General features: G+C 49.2%; 1 protein-coding gene across 4 annotated transcripts in view; it reads left to right on the top strand.

Annotated features, from left to right (window-relative positions):
- The window catches only part of MSI1 (musashi RNA binding protein 1), a 62213-nt gene extending 46249 nt beyond the window's left edge, over window positions 1–15964 (top strand). Inside the window, exons 8-15 of one of the 4 annotated variants that reach the window (XM_032229561.1) lie at window positions 5204–5286; window positions 6804–6921; window positions 7118–7198; window positions 8929–8985; window positions 12498–12563; window positions 12687–12841; window positions 13773–13838; window positions 15508–15964. In XM_032229561.1, the coding sequence (XP_032085452.1) occupies window positions 5204–5286; window positions 6804–6921; window positions 7118–7198; window positions 8929–8985; window positions 12498–12563; window positions 12687–12841; window positions 13773–13814 (602 nt within the window). In that variant the 3' untranslated portion in view covers window positions 13815–13838; window positions 15508–15964. Of the gene's footprint in view, window positions 1–5203; window positions 5287–6803; window positions 6922–7117; window positions 7199–8928; window positions 8986–12497; window positions 12564–12668; window positions 12842–13772; window positions 13839–15507 lie in introns of all 4 variants that reach the window. The other 3 variants (XM_032229560.1, XM_032229563.1, XM_032229562.1) reach the window with 3 other exon arrangements.
- Window positions 15965–20303: the final 4339 nt, after the last annotated feature.

Raw genomic sequence — 20303 nt, 5'->3', positions numbered from 1 at the left:
ATGTAGGCTCAAATGCCATATTGAACTGCTTATGTTTTCTGGTTTAATGCTTAGTAGAAGGTTCTCGGGTCTCCATTCCATGTTTGCCCCGGTAACCTCTTTTAGCCATTTTTTAATCCTTTTCCAATATTTCATGGCCTCAGTACAGGACCACCAAATATGGTAGAATGTGCCATCCTTTCTTCCACATTTCCAACACAATGGAGATAACCCAGGGAACATCTTGGCTAACCTTGTTGGGGGAAAGTGCCACCTATAAACCATCTTGTATATGTTTTCTTTGAATGCTGTAGATATTGTAAGTTTAATGGTCTTACTCCATAGATCCCACCATTTGCCCATTTCAGTTTCATAGCCAAAGTTTCTCTCCCATGCTATTAGAAGGCTTTTGTCCATCTCTTCATTAGCATCTTGGCAGGTCAAAAATTGGTAAATCTTCGATAACATTTTCTTGTCTCTGCCAAACAAAATCTTATCTAGCCCCTGAGGGTTTGGGTAGATCCCAAAACGTACCTTATCACTTTTAAACCACTTTAAGGTTTAAATATTCCCACCATTCCAGATTCCTGCCCTGCTGCTCTAATTCCATCTTTGTTTTCATGTTGCCATCTTCTGTCATGATGTCTTTATATGTTATGTTTCTTGTCCAATTACCTTCTTCAGGGCCTTTCTCACAAGGCCAACCGCATTCTGAGCTTCAGTCCTTCCTTCCATTCTCTACACTTTTCCCTCTTTCTTTTAGAAAGCTCTGCGTGTATCTACGATGCCTCCCATTTTTCCTTCCAGTAGGAAAAATCCTTGCCTCCCACTCGGAAGGTTGAGAGTTCAATCCTAGGCAGCGACAGATATTTCTCTCCTAGGGCACAAAGGGAAAAAAAAACATCTGTTGCAAACTCCACATGGCATCAGGAAGGACATCCGGCCAGTAAATACTCAGCTCCATCCAGTCACTCCGACTCCCCCCCCCCCCAATTAAGCAATTAGAGAGTAAGTCCTGCCTTCCACCCTTGAGTTTTTCTTCAGGGAGGCCTCATCTACATCTTTTTAAAATCAGTTTATACATTTTCTCCTTACATACATAAGTGCTTTGTGAACAGAATATTGGCTGGATCGATTTGCTTACATAATAGTACTTTTCCAGTTCCTAATTTCTAGCTCTATTATCCAACCATTGATAAAACAGCTCCCATGTTTGAAAATATTCTCTATCTTTTTCTTTTTTCTTTAAGGTCAGTCTGTCCATTTCTGCACAGTCTAGTATTTTTTTAATTACAACTTCTGTAGACGTTTTTTCATTTTTTCCAGTCCTGTGCACATACAATTCTCGCTGCTGTCAAAACATGTAATATTAAGTATATATTCCCTTTATCATAATTTTCTGGTGCTATACCTAACAGAAATATTTCTGGCTTATAATCTATATGCTGCTTGTAACATTTTTTCTAACCATGTATGTATTTTTGTCCATTTTTGTTTTGCTTTTGCACATGTCTACCATATGTGGTAAATATGTGCTTGGCATCTGAGCATCCTCTAAGTCTTATTCAGCTTTCTGCATTAAAGCTGCTAGTTCTCCTTTCTCCCATATTCTGTACATTTGGACAGAGAAGTGGAATCCCGGAGCCTCAGAACATGAAGGGGCTTCTCACAGGGGCCTTCACGTCTCTGTCCATGCCCAGGCTTGAGATGCTTCATTTTCTGGACTCCCTTGTGCCTTAGACACAGTTTCCAATTGACAGCAGATTTTGCAAGGTGACTTTCCAGGATATTCTTCCACCTCTCGTCAGGAGTCCCTGATCTCAGAAATAGAATAGAATAGAATAACAGAGTTGGAAGGGACTTTAGAGGTCTTCTAGTCCAAACCCCAGCTTAGGCAGAAAACCCTATACCATTAGAGACAAATGGTTATCCAACATCTTCTTAAAAATTTCCAGTGTTGGGAGCATCCACAACTTCTGGAGGCAAGCTGTTCCACTGATTAATTGTTCTCACTATCAGGAGATTTCTCCTTAATTCCAGATTGCTTCTCTACTTGATTAGTTTCCACCCATTGCTTCTTGTTCTACCCTCAGGTGCTTTGGAGAATAGCTTGACTTCTTCTTCTTCATGGCAACCCCTGAGATATTGGAAGACTGCTGTCATGTCTCCCCTAGTCCTTCTTTCTCTTAAACTAGACATACCCAGTTCCTGCAACCTTTCTTCATATGTTTTAGCCTCCAGTCCCCTAATCGCCTTTGTTGCTCTTCTCTGCACTCTTTCTAGAGTCCCCACATCTTTTGGGGGGGGGGTAACCAAAACTGGATGCAATATTCCAAGTGTGGCCTTAGCAAGGTTTTATAAAATGAGTGCTATTATGGAAGAAGAGGCTCCACAGGCAGTTGCTCTCTTCTGTCGTCTCTTCTTCCTTTGATAGAAATGATGAAGAACCCCCCCCCCCACACACACACGGCTCCTTCCTGGACCATTCTGCCCAGCAATTCATAGTCCCTTCGTGGTTATCTCTGGGGAGGCCACTGTTCTCATGCACTGGGAAGGAAAGGGTATCTGTGTCAGTGGGCTTGAAAAGATTTTGGTAATCCTTCTGACCCATCCTGAATGCGTAATCCAAAAAGGCAACACGCACTAACAGACCGCAGCTTCAGTCTCTCACAACAGGGAGTCCATATGCTTCAGAGTGGGGGTTTCATATAATTTTACCACTGGTTCGCCACACACAGAAAATGTGAGCGGGCACAGCCTTCCTCGCATGCACTTTGCTCGTGTGCATAGATTGCTCCCATGCATGCAGCTTACAGGACGTGGCTCAATAGGAAGCATAGAGCCAAGGCACATGGGCAGCCGCCTGCAGGTCTCCACTACCAAACCAGTCCAAACTGGCTGAATACCACCCCTGATCTGCTTCCATCTTTTCAGGGCAGAAGTAGGAAATCTTCCCTTTCTACAGCTTCTGGAGGCCTCTCGCTCGGGCCAAAGTCTTACGTCAACTGTTCTTTGTCCAAAGCGTTAGAAACGCTTTGTCTCTTTGACAGGCCCTGGAATCTTCTGCAGCCCTAGAGATTAGCCGATGTTTCTCGGTGCCATTTTGCCTCCGCAAGGGCTTCCTGTGTCCATCCCAAGAATTCCTCATGTCATGTTTGCCTCCAGCCCCTTCCCCTTCTCTTCCAGGTGGGCAACCAGCCTAACACTTGCAGCATGTAGGATATCCTTCCTGCAGTCTTCAGATAGGAAAACAAACCGCATTCCCTGCAGGTCACAAGAGCCGATTTCTCTGTCCACATTCGTCTTTCAACAGCAAGCAGCAGCAGCAACAGCAACACTTCCCTCGTTGCATTTTTCCTGGCCGTCCTTTTTCACTTGCTCTGTGACCTGGTGCTCCGGGCAGCTGCTTCCTTATATGTCCACTGAAGCTGCCCTAGCGAGGTCAGTAGCAAGCAACGCTCCAATCAGTCAGCAGCTCTTGGGGAAGAATCTACAGCTGCTGTCAGTCAGCCTCCCTTCTTGGCTCTCCTCTTCCCCTTTTCTGCCTCTTCCTTCTCCTCAGTTGAACCAGATGCCCAGGTCACTTGCTCATTTCTCTAGTTTTAGGTTCTACTGATGGGATGTATGATGCCTCTGTACCCTCCTGATGCTTGCTAGACCTGAAACACTGCTGCATTTTCCTCACCTGGACTAGCAGCTGCAGGATTTGGGATTGGCTAGTCTAAAGAAAAGAAGGATTATGGGTGACATGATAGCAGCATTCTAGTATTTGAGGGGCTGCCACACAGAACAGGGGGTCAAATTATTCTCCAGAGCACCGGAGGGCAGGACAAGAAACAATGGTTGGAAAGAAACAACCTGGAATTAAGGAGAAACATCCCAACAGTGAGGATAGTTAACCAGCGGAACAGCTTGCCACCAGATAGTGTGGTCTCTCCATCACTGAAGGTTTTTAAGAAGAGACTACACAGTCACTTATCTGAAATAGTAGAAGTTCTCCTGCTTGAGCAGGGGGCTGTACTAGAAGACCTCCAAGGTCCCCTCCAGCTCATTCTATTCTAAACTCATGCCCCTATGTTTCCAAATCTTGCTGCCCTAAGCAAAGATGTAGCGTTTTCTTTTTATAGCATTCCTGCCTGCAGATGTTCCCTTAGCTTTTATGCCGGCGCCTTGCTCATTCATCGACTATGATAGGTATTATGTAATGCAGTGTATTGTATAAATTGCACAAATAAATAGGTAACTGGAACAGGGCAGTTTATATTGCAGGCCGGATTCCGCTACCCCTCCTTTCCGCTGCCCAGTCTCACCCATTAAGCTCTCTCTTAACCAGAGAAATGTAGCTCTGGCTTTTCCCCTGGGGGGTGGGAGTGGACCCCTTGACCCACTTTCCAGGCTTCTTCTGCGCTCTGTTCTCCCTTCCTGGGTCCTCATACTTTCATTGGTACCTGGCTTCCTGGCTGCCCTCCACCAGGGCTTAAGGAAATCTGAGCTGCTGCTGGTATTTGCAGCCAGGATTTTAAAAAGCAACTTAACTTTGCCATAGTAACTGGGGGCAGCTGAGGCCTGCTGTGAAATGCTGACTGGACCTGCTCTGTCTTTCCCACGGAGAAGCTGCAGAAAGGGAGCCTCGGCTGGGAGGGGGATGTGCCCCAACAGGGCGGAGAACGGATGATGCCTCCCGCTTGCCAACTCTGACTCTTCTGCAGGGGGAGCCTTTGAAATGATAGGGATGAGTAGGAAGAGCTCGGAAGAGTAGGCGGGAGAGAGAGATGGACAACTGATGTCCCTGTTCCTCAGCTGTTTTCCACATCTTGTAGAAATGGCATTTGCCTCTGCTGGCCAATCCTACTTCATGTTGGCCACCCTGCCAAGTCAAAACCATGGAGATTCCTCACTGAATAGGATAATGTTCCTTTTGCCTTTCTTGTTTTGAAGTGGGCCAACCTGGTGGCTATTTAATGTCATGATAGGTTGTGAAAGGGACACTCAGGTAGAGGCAGATATTTCTCTCTCTGGGCACAATGAGAATATATCTGCTGAATAAAGCTCCTCATTGGCAACAGGAAGGGCATCCGGCCAGTCGACACTCAGTTCCACTCAGCTGCCCAAACTCCATCCCACAAGGGATTATGGGGTCCTTAATAGGAGAGGATAGATAGATGGTGAAAGGGAGGCTTCTTGACTTGACTGAGATGGGTTTTTCTTTTTGTTTCTCTTTCAGGGTTTGGGTTTGTCACCTTTGAAAGCGAAGATATCGTGGAGAAAGTCTGCGAGATCCACTTTCATGAGATCAACAACAAAATGGTTAGAGCAAAGAGAGTTGGATGGGGGTCCGTGGGTGTGAATTGCTGCCACGTACTACTAAGTCTTTCTTCCCATCGGACTTGAAGGTCAGGCAAACATGGCCTTTGCCATCTCAAAGGTGCTTTTTTCAGGAGGCAACTGGACTTTCTGGTTCTTTAAAGACATTTCGCTTCTCATCCAAGAAGCTTCTTCAGCTCTGACTGGATGGTGGACAATGGAAGGATTGATACTCCTTGCAGACAGCTGGTCATTTGCATCCTTTTAGAGGGTCATTGAGGCCACCTGGATGTTTACCTGTGTCCTCAGGGTCACCTGAGTGGTGCAACTGGGTGTGAAGTCCTCTAGGGATCTCCAGGTGACCATAACATCCTGCTAAAAGGATTGAAATGACCAGCTGTCTGCAGGGAATATAAATCATTCTGGAGTGACCTGGAGGGCAGAGAATCTCCATAGACATGGCCTTTGCAAGTTGACCCATGAACCTCTGTGGTGGTGTCACGATCTTAACGTGGCCAAGTTTAGCCCCACAGGATGAGGTCCCATTCCCAGGGACATTGAGTGACAACACATACAAGGACATTCTGCTGCTGCCTAGAAATCTGCTCTGTCCAGTCAGGTGTTCTACAGACCTATAGAATTCAACACCCAGAATTCTTAGCAATAGTTGTGCTGCTTGGGGAATTCTGGGAATTGGTCTATACAACTGGAAGTGCAAAATTGAAAGTTAATTTTTTCCCAATCCTCTGCAGCATTTCTGATGCAAAGGGCAGAGGGAGATGGCAAGGCTCACATGCTTTCTTCCTAAATGCCTGTCTCCATAGTATCTGCCCAGCTGGTTCGATCTGGCAGGGTTGGCACGCTCTGGCCGCCATCGATTAAGCATTGCCACCTATCGCGCCCTCGAAGTGAATTTTCTCTGTAGCATCTCCTGCCTTCTGGAATCCATTTCCCTTCGAGAATCAGGTCGCCCTAACTCACCTGGTTTTTCAAAGCCCGGGCTCTTCACCCAGGGCAGATAATAGATGCACCGTTCTTTCTTTTCCTTGTGCCCATCTGGTTTTGCCAGTCTCTGCTCTTTTGGTCTGCCTTGTTTTTGTGGTTTTGCATTGTTCCTAATTTTAAGTATTCTTAACTGCTCAAAAAACTGCCCAGTTCTTGGGAGTGCGGAGGCATATGAATTTAATAAATTATTATTACTATTAATAGAAGAACGTGCTGTAATTAGGGGAGAATTGTGCGTGTTTTATTATAAAGCAGGGATCTCCAACCTTGGCAACTTTATTAGACTTGTAGACTTCAACTCCCAGAATTCCTCAGCCAGCTCTGCTGGCTGAGGAATTCTGGGAGTTGAAGTCAACAAGTTTTAAAGTTGCCAAGGTTGGAGACCCCTGTTGTAAGGAACCCACAATTGTTGTCTGGAAGCAAAGTTCAGGGGAGTGCCCTGCAGTAGCAATAAAACGTGGCACCCCATTTTATAGGATTATCTTAGTCTGACCTCCTGTTGTGTCCGGTGCCAGGTGGAATGTAAAAAAGCTCAGCCAAAGGAAGTGATGTCGCCCACTGGCTCCGCGAGGGGACGTTCCCGGGTGATGCCTTACGGAATGGACGCCTTCATGTTGGGCATCGGCATGCTAGGTAAGGATGGGGAAGAGTCTGGCCATCATGTAGCGCCCTTTTCTGGAAGCACCAGGGAACTGCAGGCACGTTGCGGAGAAAGGACCACACAACCCATCCTCTCTGCTCCCAAATTAAAATTGGATAGAGATGGAAAGGGGGAGGGGTGTTTTTTTTTTAATGGGGCCTTCTGATCTTCTTCTCTCTTTGAGAATAGGGTACCCAGGTTTCCAGGCGGCCACCTACACAAGCCGCAGCTACACCAGCATCGCACCTGGCTATACCTACCAGTTTCCAGGTAGGTTTCTCTTCCTCGTGTTGCTTTTGTTGTCCTAGAGGTGGAATCTTTTTGCCTGGTCAAACATCTCAACCGTTCTTGCAAATTGTCCTTCTTCCCACAGGGAAAGCCTCCCCCAAAGCTGAGGTGAAATAGGAGAGGAATTCTGTTTTTCTTTTCTCCGGTTCTGTGGTTCTGGTTGAATTTTCAAAAGTCTTAGAGTTTCAGTGGCTCTTGGAGGTCATCTAGTTAAGATTCATGGACTCCCAACTCCCAGAATTCCCCAGGGTTTCTCAACCTCAGCCACTTTTAAGATTCATGGACTCCCAACTCCCAGAATTCCCCATCAACTTTAAGACATGTGGATTTCAACTCCCAGAATTCCCCAGCAGCATGGCTGGCTGGAGAATTCTGGGAGTTGAAGTCCACCTGTCGTTAAGTAGCTGAGATTGAGAAATGCTGATTTAATTGAACTTTGCTGCAAGATTTACTAAAGCAATTGAATGGTGGCCTTCCTTTATTTAATTGACACCTTCAGATGCATCCAAAAGAGCCCCCTTTTTGGAGTTTCTCCTTCTGCAACTGCTTACACTAGGGGTCTCCAAAGTTCGCAGCTTTAAGATTTATGGACTTGGCTGGCTGGGGAATTCTGGGAGTTCAAGTCCACAAATATTAAAGCTGCCAAGTTTGGAGACCCCTGGCTTACACCCTCAGCCAAGAAGCGTCCTCCAGAGTCACTTCCTTTCGAAAATGGAGCACTTTACAAAGCTTAAAGTGCCAGAGGTGTGATAGGAAGTCCGGTAGGACCCAAACCCTCTGAATAAAACCGCAGATTGTGAAGCATGTTACACACACCCTTCTGCCCACAATTTTCTCCAAAGGGTGCATTTTGGCATTCATGTTTTCAAAGGTCAGTGTCTGCCTTTTGGGGTGCATTTCTGAACAAAGAGACATGTGAAAGCCACAGGAGAACCGTGTTCTGGCTTGTGTATTATTTTCTCTTTCAATGGCATCCATGTCCTGCCCTCTCCAGCCTTAAACTCAGTCCGATGCAGGAGCAAATGGGTAGATCAATATATTTGTGTTTAATTTATATTTACCCACAAAGATAATAATCCCTGCAAAGCAGTGGTGAAATTCAATTTTTTTTACTACCGGTTCTGTGGGTGTGGCTTGGCAGGCGTGGTGTGGCTTGGTGGGCATGGCTTGGTGGGCGTGGCAGGGGAAGGATACTGCAAAATCTCCATTCTCTCCCTACTGGGGCCAGTCAGAGGTGGTATTTGCCGGTTCTCTGAACTACTCAAAATTCTACCGGTTCTCTAGAACCTGCTGAATTTCACCCCTGCTGTGAAGGCTCCTGGATTGGGGCTGAAAGGAGGAAGCAGTAGGCTCCGTCCCATATTTGGGTAGACCAGGTTGCCCTGATAAAAAACACTTAGTAAACCAACAGTTTTCACTTGCGCAGACCATTGGAAAGTGCCGGCAGGTGTGTCTTTCGGGGCTCCTCTCCTCCAGGCGGGGCAAAGGCTGACGGCAGCGCCTGATAACTTTTAACTTTGGAAGCTGCCGGTGGGCATTCCTCCTCCAGCTGTTTTTGGGCAGTCTCTCTGAGGCTTTCCATTTCCCGTGCTTGGCTTTGCGCTCCTTCCTCCTCCTCCTCCTCCTCCTCCTCCACCCTCGCCTCTGCTGACTCCTCTGTCTCAGAGCGGACTTGCAGGAGCGTCCTAAGTTGTCTTGCCTTTCCTTTTTAGAATTCCGGGTAGAGCGGACCCCCCTCCCGAGTGCCCCTGTCCTCCCTGAGCTCACAGGTCAGTCTCCTTGCAACCGCTGGAAGAGAAGGGCAGGCGGGCGGGCGGGCGGGCAAGTCGTGCTTTCCTTGCCTTGTGGCTTTGGAGCCAGGAGTTGCTGGATGTTCTGACCAAGTCTGCCCGACAGCATGAAGCAGACTCCTGGTCCCGACAAACCCCCTTTTTTATTAATTTCCTGTGAATTCCTTTCATTCACATCCAGCAAAGTCTTTCAAGGGAGGATTTACAGTCACAGACCTTCTCTGGCTTGGAGAGCTGCCAGGCCGATATCTGCAGAAGTTGGCAATGAGTCTCGGAGAGTCACCAACCAATGAAGCAAACTAATTGTCTCCTGAAAACTCCACTTCCCTTTCGCTCCTCTTTTATTTCCTCTGGGAGGGACCATTCATCATCCACCTGTGGCCTTACTCCCAAGTCAAGCCCTGTTCTTTAACTGTTCCCCTTGTCTGGCAACTCTGCGCATGCATACACTGGGAACAGGCTCCAGCTGTTCCTCTGCCCCACTGATGTCCAACTCTGAAGGCAGCTGATAACTGGCATACAGCCCTGGTCCCATCTCTGCCTCTGACACAGAGCCCTCATCAGAGCCTTCCCCAGACTCCAGGACTGGCCCATCTTTCTTCCCAACCTCCTCACTGTCCGACTCTTCTGCCAGCTCTGCTGGCTGCTGGCGGGCCACAACACTGGCAGGCATTCTTCTGCTGGTTTAAGTTCTGTGGCTTTAGCATCAGGATGGAGCTCTGGGGAATCAAGCTGCTGATAGAGTGGAATGGGTGGACATTTGTTCTGCATTCCACAGTGGCTCTCTGACGATGGGGGAAGGGGGAGCATTCTGATATCCTTAGATAAAAGGAGGAGCCAGAGTTCTTCATCTCAAAACCATCCACTGTTTTCTGCTCTTTACCACTCTGTTGAAACCACCGATTGTGCTGTTGGGGAACCATGTTGCCTCTTGTGCCATCCTTCCATGGCAGAGCGCCTGGTTCTGCAGGCGTGAACCACTAAAGAAAGCCTGGCTGACCAGATGTGGCTGTACCTGGGGGGAGCCAGATTAGTCTTGGCAAACTGCAAAAATCCTGATACCATCTTTTCCAACGTTTTAATGGAAATTCAAGTTTGTTAGTCAGCTGTGATGAGGGATTCTAGGAATTGCAGCTTCAAAATACTTGGAAGGTCAACTTCTCCTTCAGAGGATTGTGAAAAACCTTTCTTTCCCCAAGCCATTGTGAATGTGTGAAACTTCACAACGCTTCCTGCTTTGGGTGCCAAGCAGCCTGCTTCGCCTATTGGAATAGCCCTGTTCCCCCGCCATGTCTTCTGAACCCCATTTTCCAGCATGCTCACGGTCCATTTTACACCCAGACAATATTTTGGAGGTTGCACAAAGCTCTCCACTTGAAACGGTTGCACACCCCTCGTCCACAGGCATGTATTTCACAGGCTGCCTTTCAGATGCTCCTTTTTTGGAGGGGTTGGTTATTTTCAAAACTGCCTGTGTGAGATCCATCCCAAACATCTGGAAGGGTGAAGCCAAGATGCAGTGGTGACCTTTTCTTTGTCGCTTCTTAGCAACTGGACTCGAAAGGAAAATGTTGCCTTTCTGGACCATCTAAGCTCACGACTGACAGAGAGGAGGATCAGGGCTGACACGATACCCTCCCCTCTCCCACCTGATTCTCTAGCTAAGGCCCACAGGTGGGATGGATTGGGCCAAAACTTCCATGCCTCTCATCACCTGCTTCGAACTACCAGCTCCGGTTATGCAAAAGAATTGTCATCAAAACACTTTTAGGAGATTGGCAGGAAAATGGGTCACCCGATCCATAAGTGAGACAGTGCGCAGCTGTTGGGTAGATTTGCCTTCTCTGCAATGGCAAAAAATGGATCAAAGGAGAGCGGGAAGAATAGGGCGTACTCAGATTTTCCTGAAGTCAGCATGGCACGAAAGAACAGTACTGCTTCCTGTGAATGCCAGCATTATTTGATAAGGTCACGTGACTGATCAATGAACAAACTAGTATATACCAAGGTACTGAGCCAAGTCACTAAGATCCAGGACCTTTAGGGCTTAAATTCCTTCCTTCCTTCTCCCTTTTCCCTTCTTCTTTTCTTCTACTTTTCCACTGTCCTTCCTTCCTTCCTTCTCCCTTTTCTCTTCCACTTTCCTTCTACTTTTCCACTGTCCTTCCTTCCTTCCTCCCTCCCTCCCTCCCTTCCTCCCTTCCTTCCTTGAAGTTCCTCCTTGCTGTTGCCATCCCTTCAAGGCTTCGTAAAGGTGGTTTTGCGCTGTGCTTCTGCTCCTGAGGCGATAGCCCAGCTGCTTCCCTGCGCCCTCCCATTCCCTGAGCTTCTCCTCTCTCTGTAGGCCTCCTTTCCTTTCCTCTGAGCTTTGGACTGCAAGGGAGTGGGGGGATGGGGGAATGAGGACCTTCTTTCTTACAGCCATCCTAAATTCATGCTCTGGTATCAGTCTGTGGCTGCCTTCAGTGGCTCCCCCAGAGAGAGGGCTTAAAACCTCGTTCTCCATCTCTGTCTTTCTCAGAGGAAAGATGAGGGGCTTGTCCAGACACACATCCCAAAAACTGTATCAAATCGTGGCTCCCATCTCCAAAGACGATTCGCTTAAGGAGCTGTTGGTGTGAATGCTGCAAACCAGGATGGGTCAGGCAGAAGAAGCCCTCTTGGCTGCTTGAGAGTTCCTTTGGGAAAACGTTCACTTCCGTTTCAGAGATTTGCTGAGACTTTGCAACCCCTCCCGAAGCCGGAAGCTCTGAGCTGCTCCTGGTTTCAGGGCCCCCCCAAGATCTCCTTCAGTTCTTTGCCTGCGCAAATTGTTTATATTGTCAAAGTGGTTTGGGTGCTTTCGATGAGCCAGGATTTAGCCACAACATGGGTGCGCCAACCTTATAAGTTGAATATTAATACCCACACAGACCACACGCATCACTTCTTGCTTTGATTTCCAACTAAAGAAGGAAAGAGAAAAGAAAAGACCAGTTAAGACAGGGGTGCAGAGAGGGCAGGAAATCTGTGGGTTCTTCTGGGCCTGAGGTTCTGCTAAAGTTGGTTTTATGGCCGGTGCTGGAGGTTCAAGAATGGCATCTTCTAAGCCACCATAAGCAGAGCTTCCTATGAGTACAGACCTGCAGGATTTACCCCAAAGGCCCCAGAACAGCTGGCTGGGCCCTGGGAGACAGGAAGATGCGTGTCTCCTCCCTTTGCCCTCTTTCATGTCCTCCTCTCTTTTGCACACGCTTCCAAGCAAAGGGCTTCATTGATCCCCAGAGGGTGGGCCTGCATTGCCCAATGGCAAACGGGGTTGGGGGGGGGCAAGATTTCTCATGCTACCAAGCTGGTTTTGCAGGACATCCTTGCCTGGTGGCCACAAACCAACACAAACTCGGTGGGGTGGCATAACTGCCCCGTGCAGATGCGTCTCTGCAGTGGGCATTGGCTGGGCATCGTTGAGTTCCCTGCCCGGCCAGTCCCTGACTCTGCCTCTTTCTCTGCAGCCATACCCCTCACTGCTTATGGACCAATGGCGGCGGCGGCAGCAGCAGCTGTGGTGCGAGGGACAGGTAACTGCCGCATCTCTTCCCAGAGGCCTCTGGGGACCTTTTCTGCAGGCCTGGGGGGGTGGGGGTGGGGGGGCAGGATGCCATTGTAGCATCTCGACTGGCTAGTGTTGCTTCCTCCTGTAGGTTCCACCCCAAGCCGCACCGGCGGCTTCCTGGGCACCACCAGCCCGGGGCCCATGGCCGAGCTTTATGGAGCAGCCAATCAGGATTCCGGAGTCAGCAGTTACATCAGTGCGGCGAGTCCCGCCCCCAGCACCGGCTTTGGCCACAGCCTAGGGGTGAGTGCTGTGCGTGTGGGAGCGGGGGTCTCCACAGGCAGGGCACAGGGAATGGGGCAAGAGCCAGAGAGGAGGAGGAGGTGGAGGGTCCCGGCCAGCCCCTGGTCTTGGGAGAGAGGTCTTTTCTTGGATCAGGGCAGCTGCTGTGGATGACAAGCAAAGATTCTTGTGCTGAGGCTGTATGGAGACTTGGTCAATTCTCGTGAGCCAAAGGAGCTCGGGTTTCTTCTGAGCCATTAACGTTGTGTTGCTTGTGTTGAAACTCCAGCTCTTCTGTGCATGAGAGTCTCTCAACTTCAATTGTAAGCCTCACCTGGCCAAGTGTCCACGGGAGAGACTCTCAGAGAGGGAGCCAAGCCAGTCAGAGAAGTGGTGTTGTGGCTTATTGGCTGCTGGCCCCTCCAGCAGCTGAATCAGAGGAGGAGGAGTCAGCATCAAGACAACCTGAGAGCTCCAAGGGGGAAGAGGGAATGGAGCTGGCAGAGAGAGAGAGGGGGAGAGGGGAGCAGCTGGGCCCAATGCCTGATGCACAGAAAGCAGAGGAGAGGAGAGCAGTGGAAATCTATGGGCTGGCAGAGCCACCGTTGCTAGGGAAGGAATCCCCACCCTAGCTCTAGGGATCAAAGGCAGGGGGCGGAGATGAATAAGTGTGGCCAACAACTATTCATCTCCCCTGCCGGACAGAGGTTAACCTCCAGTGAGAGAGAAACTTTTTGCCGGGGCTGCTGGGATTCCTAATAAAGAAATCTTTGAGTTCCCTTCAGAGGGTTTGTTGTGTTTGGGGGATGGATCAGAACAGGTGGGCTACTATGAGCATCTTTTCTCCCCTCACAAAATTCTGGCGACTGAAGCTTAACTTTAGCTCAGGCTGCACGTCCTTTGCGAATCATTGCGGTTCCAGTGAATACCATGCCCCCCCCCTTTTTTGCAGGGGCCCTTGATTGCAACGGCATTTACTAACGGTTATCATTGAAGCTGAGGACCAAGAAAGCAGGTGGTAAGTGGGCTCTCCAGGACAGGAGGAGGAGGAGAAAAGCCTCGGCTTCACTTCGATTGGGGAAAAACTCTGGGCCTACCCTAGGACACTTGGTCTCTCCATTGGGAGGTTTTCTCTGGGGCAAAGCTTTGTGGACATGACACCCTCTGCTTCAGCCAGAGTTTTTCCCAGGTATGGAACATGGGAAACCCTTCAAATCTGACACATTGCAAGGCTGCCGATGCTAGGAGACCTCCAAGCTCTCCCCCCCACCAGCTCCCCACCAGCCTCTTGCCCCCAACAATCTGGGTCCTCATTTTACCCACCTCGGAAGGATGGAAGGCTGAGTCAACCTTGAGCCTGGTGGGATTTGAACTGCTGGCAGCCGGTGATCAGAAGAAGTAGCCTGCAGTACTGCACTCTAACCACTACACAGGAGGGAGGGAGAGAGGAAGGAAGGAAGCAAGAAGGAGAAAAGAAAGAACAGTCGCAATAGCATGTACACTTATATTCCGCTTTACAGTGCTTTACTACGCTCTCTAAGAGGTTTACAAAGTCAGCCTCTTGCCCCCAACAATCCTCATTTGACTCACCTCGGAAGGGCAGAAAGCTGAGTCAACCTTGAGCCTGGTGAGATTTGAACTGCCAAATTGCAGTCAGCAGAATTAGCTTGCAGTATTGCTCTCTAACCACTGGGCCACCACAGCTCAAGCACATGGGGTTTCCTTGACAGCATGCAATTAAGACCAGAGTTCCCCAATCTTTCTGGCTTTGCGGACTGGCGGGGAGGGGAGAAAGGATGGTTCCATGCAAGTGGAGGGCAAGTACGCATGGGCTGGCCCGCCACTTCCGTAGCCTGATACTGAACGGCTCAGTAGTGGGCCACGGCTCAGAGCCCTGAATTAGACTACAGGAAGTCCTCCCTTAATGACAAGTGGTGTGGTGGCCTGGAGGTGGAGCTCTCGCCTCACTGTGAGTTCGATCCTAGGTAGAGGCAGATATTTCTCTCTCTGGGCACAATGAGAATATATCTGCTGCAAACTCTGCCTGGGTGACTTTAAGGGCATCCGGCCAGTAAACACTTAGCTCCATTTAGTTGCCCCGACTCCACCTTGCAAGAGATTACGGGCGGTTAAGCAAGATTGATCCCTTGACCAGCTGTGGTGGCCCAGTGGTTAGAGAGCAATACTGCAGGCTAATTCTGCTGACTGCCGGCTGCCTGCAATTTGGCAGTTCGAATCCCACCAGGCTCAAGGTTGCCTCAGCCTTCCATCCTTCCGAGGTGGGTAAAATGAGGATCCAGATTGTTGTGGGCAAGAGGCTGACTTTGTAAACCTCTTAGAGAGCACTGTAAAGCACTGTAAAGCGGAATATAAGTGTACTTGCTATTGCTGGGAGAGGCCATTTGGAGGCACAGCACATCAGTAGTTGAGATGGGGTCTCCAAACCTGTCAAGTTAGGGCTGGCAGGGGGCTCTAGGATACCAACCCCCACCTTTTCCCAGACTGGGGAGGGATTCCTCCTCTGAGTAAGAGTGTGTCCATAAAAGTGGGTGCCAGGCCTTTGCGCAGGGCGATGGGTGGCATAGAAATGTGATAAACAAACACTCCCCTCGGGCTGCAGACCAGGGGAATGGCAAATGGGGCAACGACCACTGTGGCTGCTCTGATTTCCTCTCTACTCCCCGCAGATCCCCCAGTGAGCACCCCAGGAGAGCGAGCTGGAGGACTCAGCAGACCCGGAGGGATGAGCCAAGATTTCATTTTCGTTCAAAAACTGCACACTTGTGGCTGTTAGCTGGGCTCCGGCCAGCCCCCCCTCCCATTGGCCAGAAAGCACTGGATTGGGAGGCCAGGAGCAGAATTCCTCCGACTCCTCTGCTACTAACCACAGACCGTTTACACTTCTCCCAAGCCTCTGACCCACTGCTTCTACTTTTATTTATTTTCTTAGCCTGTTAGTTCCTGTTTTTTTTTTAAAAAAAATTTGGGGAGTGGGAGGGGTTGGGGGACGACGACCGAGATCAGCACTCTCATTTTTCACGGTGGTTCTGTCGCTCTTTTTCGGAGTTGCTGAAGAACCGTTTATTTTATTATTATTATTTTTGGTGACTGTGTGTAGGTAGTTTTTATCAAGGAATATTTTTATTTGGCTTTGAAATCTTTTGTTTCTTTGTTTTAGATATATATATAAATATATATATATATATATATATATTTTCAGATGGGGAAAAGTATGGACTCGGTCACAAGAGAACAAAAATCTTTTTAAAGGATCGGTTGATAGACAACTAAAGCAATTTCCGAAGCGGGGGCGGGGGGGGAGAGAGCTGAGAGGCTGATGCATTTAAATAGTTTTATCTGTCTCTCTTTTTTAAAACAAGGACTGTTTTTTCCATCAATGTGAGACTTTTGAGATATACAGAATTAACAGGACACTCGGGGCGTTGCTGTGGAACAAATACAAACTGTATATTTTGCTAAGTGAGAAAAAACACTATTCCTTATTTCTGATTTTTTTTGTTTTTAGATTTTAGGCTACTTTGAGTTTGTTATTCCTGTATTTTTCCCTTGCTCTTTCTGTATCATATGTAAATTGTGCAAGGCTCTTTGGCCTTGTCTTCACTACAGAGGAAACTTGGACCTTCCTTCCTTCCTTCCCTCCTTCCTTCCTTCCTTCCTTCCTTCCTTTCTTTTCCTTCCTTCCTTCCTTCCTTCCTTCCTTCCTTTCTTTTTTCCTCTTTCTGGCTTTAAAGCCACCAATGTGAGCAATATTCTCTGTTTGGACCACAACAAACCTCCTTTCTTTTTATACCTTTTGCTGTAAGCTTTTATGACTTCTGATGAGATGAAAGGGGCTGGGAGGGATGGGTGGGGAGGGATGGGCAGGGGGAGGGCCGGGGAGGAAGGTGAGGTGGGTGAGAGATAGGGTGGGGAGGACTGGGTGGGAGCCATGTAACCAGCAGGGCCTGTTTGGCTGAGCATGAGGGGCCGGCGGGCCATGTCACCACTCGCTCATGTGGCCTGAGCCCACAGAGGACTTTGGCCCAGCGGCTGGTCTCTGTTGATGCTTGGGACCAGGGACAACTCTCTCAATATTTGCCACTTTCTGCCAAGGGGGTCCTGGCTTGCAAGGATCTGGGGGTGTCTTGAAAACAGGCGTCTGTTCATCTCGGGCAAAGAAGGAGTGGAGTCAAGGAGTCTCGGAAGGAGAGGCAAAACCCATCCCCCCACCCCAAAGGCACATTTCCCCCCTGTGTGCGTTTCCCCCCTTTCTGCAACTGAGGTGCAGCTATTGGAGCTTGACTGTATCAGAAGGTCAAGTTCCTGCGCCTGGGGAGGGGTCCTCACTCCAGAAAAGAGAGCCATGTTTATTTGCCCCTAACCCATCCTCTTGTCTTTCCTACTCTGAGCCTTGCATCCTCTCCCCCCCGTCTGACTTGAGGCTGTTCCCCCCAGAGAAGCTGAGGGAGGAGGGGTCTGCCCTTCCTTTGCACTGCCTTCACATTGTGGGCGGAGGGAACAGGGTCGTCCTCTGGCGTCTTTGGGGGGGAGGGTCTTTTGCCACACAGCATCAGGGTCAATTTAGAACACAAATGAGTCAGTTTTGTATTCACCAAGGTCCGTGATGGTGAACTATGGAACGCATGCCACAGGTGGCACACGGAGCCAGATTTGCTGGCACACGAGCCGTCAGCTCCAGTGCGCATGCGGACTCTGGCCAGCTGATTTTCAGGCTTCCAGGGGTGCTGGGGGAGGCAGTTTTCACCTTCCCCAGGCTTCAGGAAAGCCCCTGGAACCTGGGGAGGGCGAAAAGGGGGCCCAATGGGCCTACTGGAAGTTTGGAAACGATCCATTTCCGGCTTCCGGTTCCGAACTTCTGGTTGGCCTGTTGGGCCAATTTCTCGCCCTCCCCAGGCTCCGGGGGCTTTCCTGAAGCCTGGGGAGGGCGAAAACAGCTTCCCCAGCCCTCCGGAGGAAATACCAAGCTCATCTTGGAAGCGAGTAGTGTGGCACGCATGGGGGGGAGCATGTGTGGGTTGTGCGTGCATGTGCATATGGGGGCACGCTTTGCATTATGGGTGCTGGCATGCCCACACGCTATTGCATGTGCACCCTCGCATTTTTGGCACCCAACAACCAAAAGGTTAGCCATCCCTGGCCAAGGGTCTCAACAATCTTGCTGACACAAAAATGAAACAGGCAAACAGATTTTCCCCAGGTGCCGCAAGAGGCCTGTCTCTTCCTGCTTTGCCCCGGACTCTGTCCAGATGGTGGCCAGCTCTGGTTACTGCATTAGGGAGGCTCATTTTTCCTACCCCAGACTTCCTAAATGCAATGCTCATGCAAGCGAGGAATTTGGCACATGGCAAACCGAACAAGGCATGCAAACGCTGGGTAAACCAGGCAGGAAATCCAGGCAGATGAAATTGACTTCATGACGAGGCTGAAGATTCAGAGAACTTGCAAGTTGGAAGGCACAAACTTCCTATCACCACTTTTAAATGCTTGATCAATGACTTCCACTTAAGCAACTGGGGCTTCCTGCCTTTCTTCTCTGGTTGTTTCATAGGTAGCATCCCTCTTTGGCCAAGATCATTCCCTGACGCCATTGCACTGGGCTGGGGAAGGCAGTTGAGGTTACGGTTTTTATCCAGTGTGGGGAGGGCAAAAGGCAAATGCAGCAAACATCCCATCTGCCTCACTTTCAGTTGATGGTGGCAGTGAAAATTGTCCAGGACAAGATTTTCCTTCATACCAACTGCTGGTGCTGCCCAGGATCGCTTTCAAGGGCAGAAGGGAGGGGTCGTGGGAAGAGGGATTTGGGGTCTGCAGTTAGCAGTGTCAAACTTTTTGTGGGTCTCTCCAGTGTCAGATTGAGGGAGCAGGGGAGGAGAAAATAACATCAGGACTCTGGCCTTTATGAATCTTATTCCCTGCATGCGAGTTTCCTGTCTGCCATTCAGTTGGAAGTTCATTTTAATTCAAGTTTTTAGCTTGCTGGGTTTTGCCTCTTGCCTGAATCCTGGGAAAAGCTTTTGGGATTAACTTTTCCTTGCAGATCCTTTGGCTCCTTCCTTCACCTTCCTCCTTTCGCAGAGTCTGGGCCCCAGACTCACTGGCAGAATCCCCCCACCCCCCTTAAGCGACGTGAAAAATATTGGGAGAGCTTCCTTGGTGGCAGAAGAAGGAGGAAACTCAGCTAATTAATACTGGAAACACAAAGCAATAATTTTTGTTACTCAGATGAGTGTGTTTGTCTGGTTTTTTTTTCTAAAGAAGAAATAAAAAAGCAGCCACAATCTATCACAGCCCCCCAAAACTGGTGCCCCTGGAGAGAGGACAGGTGCAGCGCCTCTCATCCCCTGCCAGCAGGGGGGGCTCCGGGTTGGGGGGATGTCTGATGGGAAGGGGTTTATTTTTATTCTAGTCTTCGGCTGGGGGGGAGCAGGGGACGTGACTGTCGAGTGGCACTCTTGTATCTCCTCCTTGGCACACATGCTGGGCTACTTCTATGCCAACCTTCTTTTTTAAACGAAAATAAAGCTGTGTTTTTATTAAGCCGGTTTTATTATATGTCAATGTTTGTTCTCGCCATACCTGTAACCCCCCCCTCCCTTTTTTTTCTTCCAGATTTTTCTGTTTTAAATTCCTAATAAATTATTTGAAAACAGCTTTGGCTCTGTGATCTGCAAAAGGTGAGGGCTTCAAGATGCTTGGGGAGGGGCCTTTTCCAAGGTGGGCCCCATGGGTGGGTGTGCAGTCTGTGGCTTCAATTGCAAAGGTTCGATCAGCTGCAGGTTCAGCCAAAAGTCAAAATTCGGCCACGTCTGAAGAGTGCTGCACCCCGTCCTTGGAATCTCCCAAGCAAAAGCAAGCAGGGGAAGCCCACCTTAACACTAAGGGCATCTCTGGGGCCACGATTCAGGGGTGCTAATGGATTCCCAGCAGCAGCCTGACCAGTTCACCCCTCAAGGGCCACCCGGAGCTCAAAGCAGGTCACCAGATGAGGACGGGCTCAAGGCACACCGGGCTTGATGCGTCCCGTAATGGCCGAACATTGGGTGCAGCTGGTATTGAGCAGAAGTGCCTGAGCAGACCAGGTGTCCTTGGGGGAGGAGCAGCCACATGGGATAGGGGGCTCTTCTCTGACTTCTCTACCTTGGTGTAAGTTGCTGTGATGCTACAGAGACTGCGAAAGGCTTCAAATGCTAAGCCATTGGATTTAAGTCCCTGGTGGGGGAGCATTTCCACAAAGTAGCTTGCCCAAATGTGGGGTGAGGGAGGGATTGCTCCAGTCATCGGCAAGAGCTCCTGGTGCCTTGAATGCTGCATGAGGAATGAAACTCAAGTCTTCATGCATTGATGCAAAAGTCAATGAGTCAAAAATAAATGAAACTTTACAGGGATGTCAGAGAGAGACAGAGAGAGACTGATAGATAAATACAGATAGATACTGATGGATGGAGAGAGAGATAGGTAGGTA

The sequence above is a fragment of the Thamnophis elegans genome, chromosome 13 (genome assembly GCF_009769535.1).
Source record: "Thamnophis elegans isolate rThaEle1 chromosome 13, rThaEle1.pri, whole genome shotgun sequence".
In the NCBI taxonomy this organism is placed as follows: Eukaryota; Metazoa; Chordata; class Lepidosauria; order Squamata; family Colubridae; genus Thamnophis; species Thamnophis elegans.
Note: the sequence above shows the minus strand (reverse complement) of the source record. Positions and strands in the feature narration are given on the sequence as shown.